Source organism: Zonotrichia leucophrys, chromosome 5 (genome assembly GCF_028769735.1).
Source record: "Zonotrichia leucophrys gambelii isolate GWCS_2022_RI chromosome 5, RI_Zleu_2.0, whole genome shotgun sequence".
In the NCBI taxonomy this organism is placed as follows: domain Eukaryota; kingdom Metazoa; phylum Chordata; class Aves; order Passeriformes; family Passerellidae; genus Zonotrichia; species Zonotrichia leucophrys.
This window is the reverse complement of record NC_088175.1, coordinates 48,043,741-48,048,904: the sequence shown is the minus strand read 5'-3', so window position 1 is coordinate 48,048,904 and position 5,164 is coordinate 48,043,741. Positions and strand designations below refer to the sequence as shown.

Genomic DNA, 5,164 nt, shown 5'->3' with positions numbered 1-5,164 from the left:
TGTGTGCCTGCCCTTTGGTCTTTCTGGCTTTGCTGCTGGACCCAGCAGCTCTTTCCAAGAGTTGTGCTGATCTCCATGCCTCCCAGAGGTGTCACTTTGTGACAAACCCTGTGGTATTTCCCAGCCCTCCCACCTTGCCTTGCACCCTTGTCCCCAAAGCCACCAGTAAGCAGAGAGAAGGCAGTACTGGGTATTTTATTGCATCAGGTCCAGGGAGCAGTGCCAGGGATGTCTTGCATCAGGTCCAGGGAGGGGGACAAGGAATGATGCCTGGCTTGGCAGACACAAGGCTGGGGACAGTTGGCTGAGCGGGACCATCACCAGGCATGTTGATGGGTGGGATGTGAGGTGCGTTTGGGTCAGCAGATACAGTGCCAGGCACGTTGATAGGTGGGATGTGAGGTGCGTTTGGGTCAGCAGATACAGTGCCAGGCACGTTGATAGGTGGGATGTGAGGTGCGTTTGGGTCAGCAGATACAGTGCCAGGCACGTTGATGCTGGGCCCATGTAGGCAGGGAGGCTGTGCTGGGCACCTGGGGCTCAGAGGAAGAGCTTGTCGTGGCAGGGCTGGCAGTACATCTTGTCGCCGCGCTCGCAGAAGGTGCCCTTGTGCAGCCGGCCCAGGCAGTAGGAGCAGATGAAGTGCTCGGGGTGGTACCTGCGCCCCGCGGCCGTGATGCAGCGCCCGCTGACGGGGCGGCCGCAGCCGTGGCAGATGGTGCCCTGCCGCTGGTGGAAGTGCAGCTCGCAGTAGGGCCTCCCCTCCAGCTCGAAGAAGGAGCCGCCTGTGAAGCCAGTCAGGCACTCCTGGGGGAAGGAGAGAGGAAGGCTGGTGTGGCCCTGGGAACACCCCCAGTACCTGCATCCATCCCCGCAGTCCCACTCACCGTGCACACGAAGCACTCGCTGTGCCAGACACCCTGCAGGGCTGACAGGTAGTTGTCAATGACAGGGCGCTCACAGCCTTGGCATTTGGGGGCAAACATGGCCAGGAAGTCCTGGTGGCAGTACGGCTTCCCATTGTGCTCCAGGAACCCTGCAGGGAGGGGATTGGGATGGGCACCCACGTGGGGATGGCTCACACTGGGGACAGTGGAACATGGTGGTACTACCCAGGACAGGAGGCAAGGGAGAGACCGTGGGGAGCTCTCACATGGGGTGATAAGTGCAAGAGCAGGGATACCTGGGATGGGGGCAGGACCCCCACCCTTGTTCCCTGGCACGTACCCTCATCTCCAAACACCTTCCCGCAGTGGGCACAGAAGAAGTGCTCGGGGTGCCAGGTCTGGTCCAGGGCCGTGAGGACTTTCTGCAGAAAAAGCCGAGGTGAGGGGGCTGGGGGGAGGCGGGGCACAGGACAAACAGGTTGCTGCCAATGATTAGGATGAATATGGCGATTAGGAAGAATGGTAGGTGAAAAATTTTGTAATGTAGGGGTCCGAGGCCATATATCATGTTGCAAATTGTAGGCTAGATCGTGATATGAACAGTGTGATGGGGAAGAAGGTAAGGGAGTAGAAATCTGTTTTTAACTGATGGGGATTTTGAAGTTTATAATGAATTTTCATTCTCAGAAGGAGGTGAGGCTTTCTGTTCTGGAGTGGATGTAGATTGTTATTGGGATTAGGCTGATTAAGAAGGAGATTTTGACTGTGTTTGTAATTGTGTTGAGGGTGTTCTTGAGGTTGTTGGATAGAAGTGGAAATAGGATGGGGGTGGAGAGAGTTACTGGGGTTAAGAGTATGAATGTGTTTAGGACTAATGAGAGGTCCATTACTTTCACTTGGACTTGCACCAAGATGAGTGGCTCCTAAGACCATTGGATTACTGTTATCCTTTGAAAGTCAGGAGACTTAGGTTTTATACTCAGATACAAGCGCTAGCAGTTCTCGCTGGTTTTACCTCTCCTCGGCAGGTAAGAAGGGTTTAACTTCTATCTTTAGAGTCACGGTCTAATGTTTTGGTTGAAACTGTACTTGCATATGGGGATACCAGAGATCAGTTCAGGTTGGGAGTGGGTCCCTCACTCCCTCACTCCCTCCCTCACCTCGCGGATGGGGCCGGCGCAGTAGGCGCAGCGCGGGGAGAAGGCCTGGTGATAATCCTCCTCGCAGAACGCCCGCCCGCCCTGCTCGAAGAAGGGCCTCTTGTCCAGCTCCTGCCCGCAGCGGGCACAGGTGAAGTGCTCGGGGTGCCAGGTTTTGCCCAGGGCTGTGAGCACCTGCGAGGAGGAGGCACGGAGGCTGTGAGGGCGTTTCCAGGGGATGCCCAGGGGTGCCAGGCTGGCAGTGAGGGCTCACTCACCTTGCCAGCGATGGGCTTGCGGCAGGAGGCGCAGATGCCGGCGGGCGCGGCCACGATTCCCAGCTCCTGCAGGTCCCGCGTGAGGCTGTCCAGCATGTTGTCCAGCGAGGACTCCGTGGGCACCCCGGCTCCCTGCCCTGCCACTGCCAGCTGTTGGGAAGGAGCATGGTGAGGTCTGGGTGAGGGCCAAAGCCCCAGCCCGGTGCCCCAGGGCCAAGGCTCACCTTGCTCTGCGTGTGGCCCAGGTCAGCCAGGAGCTCATCCAGCTGCCGGGCGGCCTCCGTGTGCGGGGCTGAGGGGAGCAGCGGCTTTGGGACCGGCGCAGGGGTGCTGGGCATGGCAGAGAGGGGAGATGCTGCATGTCCACCCCAAAGTCAGGACCCTCCACCCCTGCCCACACAGCCCTTTCCCACAGGCCACCACAGGGAACAGTGCAGGTTTGCAGGATACAGTCTGTCCCAGGTGACCCTGCATGGCAGATCCCAGCAAGGAACAGACAGCCCCAGGTGGCTTTGCCCTCCCATGGCTGTTTTTACCTGTACACTGAATCCAAACCTTCTCCTGGAGGCTGAGCTCGAGGTGGCAGTGGCACCTGAAAGGACAAACCCTTGTGGCAGAGCACTCAGGGTGCTCCCCTGGCAGCTTCCCCTGCCCAGCTCCACCGCCCCATCATGAGCTGGGGGATCTCTGTGCCCAGGCATTACCTTTGGGGCACCATGCTGGGCATCTTGGCAGGAGCTTGGTCCCTGCAGTGCACAGTCCTTGGAGGCCAGGCAGGAGCTCTGCTCCAGCTCTTCCAGCAAAGCATCTGCACAGAGACACCCAGGTCAGGCCCCACAGCCACCAGCTGCCCACCCTGCTGTCTTGTACCACTCCCAAAATCTCAGGAGCAAAAGGAGTGTCACAGCAGGTCCTGCTGGCCAGCTACCCGCCCTGAGGAGCCCTGAGCAGCCTCCCTGAGGCCCCTATCCCAGTGCAGGATGTGCCCACCTTCCCAAGGAGTGAGAGTGGGGCAGAGTCCTGCCCCCACACACCATCCCCGGCCAGCAAAGAAACCTCTGCCAGTCCCCAGCTTGGCCCAGCATAAGCCCTGGAAGGAAAAGCTCACCCTGGGCCCATCCTGCGTGTCCAGAGCATCACTTCCCCCAAGGTAAGCCGAGCACTTTCCCTTTCCTCTTTCATCCCCCTGCCCTGGCTGTCCCTGCTGCTGGGAATGGGGGATGCCCCCAGCAGTGAGCCTGCTCCCCTGAGCCCAGTTCCCAGCCCAGGCCAGGGATGGCTCCCAGCTCCCGCTGGGTGCAGCCAGGGTTGTGGCGCTGCCTCAGCCCATTTCCTGCTCTCAGGATGGCTCCATTTTTGGCCAAGTGCTCGCTCAACCACCGACCCCATCGTTCCTTTGGGGTGGGGGAGGCACAGAAGGGAGCAGGGCTCCAGGGCTGCCCCTCAGCGTCATCCCCTCCCAGCCCTGAGGTACAGGAAGGAAGAGGCTCCCCGGAGTAGCCAAAAATGTGACCCCAAGCCAGGCCTGGCTGCAGGATGAGCTCTGGAGAGGCCCAACTTACCCAAATCCTCCATCCTGCCTCGGTGTGGGGTCCCAGGGCTGGGGCAGCCCCCCGAGGTGCTGCGATGGCAGCGGAGGCTGCGCCTGCTCTGTTCCGGTCTCGCCTCCGCCCCCCGCGCCGGGGTTTGTCACCCAGGGTTTCCTCTGTGGGCTGCACACACCACGTGTGACGGGCACAGCTGGGGCACAGGCAGCCACAAACAGCCCAGGCTGGGGCTGCAGGGGGGAGAAACAGGCCTAGGGGCTGCTCATGGAGCTCCAGGAGCCAGGACGTGGATGTCCTGCTGAGCCAGGCCCTGTGCAGAAGCCACCAGCCACATGTGACAAGGGACGGTGTCCCTGTGCTGGTGGAAATGGCTTTGTGGCAGCATGATGGAGCAGTGCTGTCACCTTCCAGCAAAGCCTTGCCTTTGGGGGACGCTTCTGGAGCCTCGTCATCGATTCCCAGGTAACAGCAAATCCCTTTTTGGCAGAGAAATCTCCTGGCACTGCTGGGAGCAGGCAGTGGATGTGGAAACAGCTCGAAGGGACTGGGGGATGTTAATGCCAGAGGTGGGTGCACATGGCTTGGTGTGTGCTTTGGGCTCTGGTTTGGCTGTTTGCAGGAGGCAGCACCTGGTGAGTGACCAACAACATCTCTGTCACCTTGGCCACCAGCCCTGACAAAGCGTCACCAGGTCCTGGCTTGGCTCCTCTTTAGCCCAGCCGGAAAAACCTCGGGAGCAAAGGCTGAGAGCCACAGACTCCATCCAGCACCCACAGGGGTCAGGCTGGCCCTGCCCTGCCCCGCTCCTGGGCACTGCTGAGCCCCTCAGCTGCCACCTCAGGGTCACTTCATTCCTGACTCCATTTTGTCGCCTGCTCACAGCAGGGACATCCAGGCCAGCCCCGCCTCAGGAAAAGGCCCCGGGGCCACCAACCCGCAGTGTCCGGGCTGTTTCAGGCCAGGAATGCTGAGAGCCCCCCAAAGCCCAGAGGAGGCGCTGCTGCTGTCACTGCTGGGGCTGCCTCGGCCATGGATCCTGGTGACAGGCCTTCCCTTTCTGCACTCCACAGAACCTTCCTGCCTGCGGAAGGTTTTGGGCTATTTTTAGCTTTCTCAGTGATTTAGTGATGTGTGAGCCCGAGTGCACACGAGCATCTGGAGCTGGAATAACTTAAAACTTGTCCTTACAGAACCCAGAGGCCAGAGGCTGAGCTGTGTCGTGCCCTGAGCTCTGCTCCCCTTTCCAACAGGAATGAAGTGACCCCAGCCTTGCCTGCAGAGGGGGAATCGGTCATGACAATGGCAGGGACAGG

General features: G+C 59.9%; 1 protein-coding gene across 1 annotated transcript; it reads right to left on the bottom strand.

Moving 5' to 3' along the window:
• Window positions 1–192: 192 nt before the first annotated feature.
• On the bottom strand, window positions 193–3,930 carry LPXN (leupaxin). Its single transcript, XM_064714547.1, has 9 exons — window positions 3,867–3,930; window positions 3,009–3,112; window positions 2,841–2,896; window positions 2,529–2,634; window positions 2,305–2,454; window positions 2,048–2,221; window positions 1,228–1,309; window positions 888–1,036; window positions 193–807 (listed from the first exon to the last, which is right to left on the bottom strand). The coding sequence occupies exons 1-9, from the start codon at window positions 3,877–3,879 to the stop codon at window positions 541–543; spliced, it is 1,101 nt and encodes a 366-aa protein (XP_064570617.1). The 5' UTR covers window positions 3,880–3,930; the 3' UTR covers window positions 193–540.
• Between the last annotated feature and the right edge of the window lie 1,234 nt (window positions 3,931–5,164).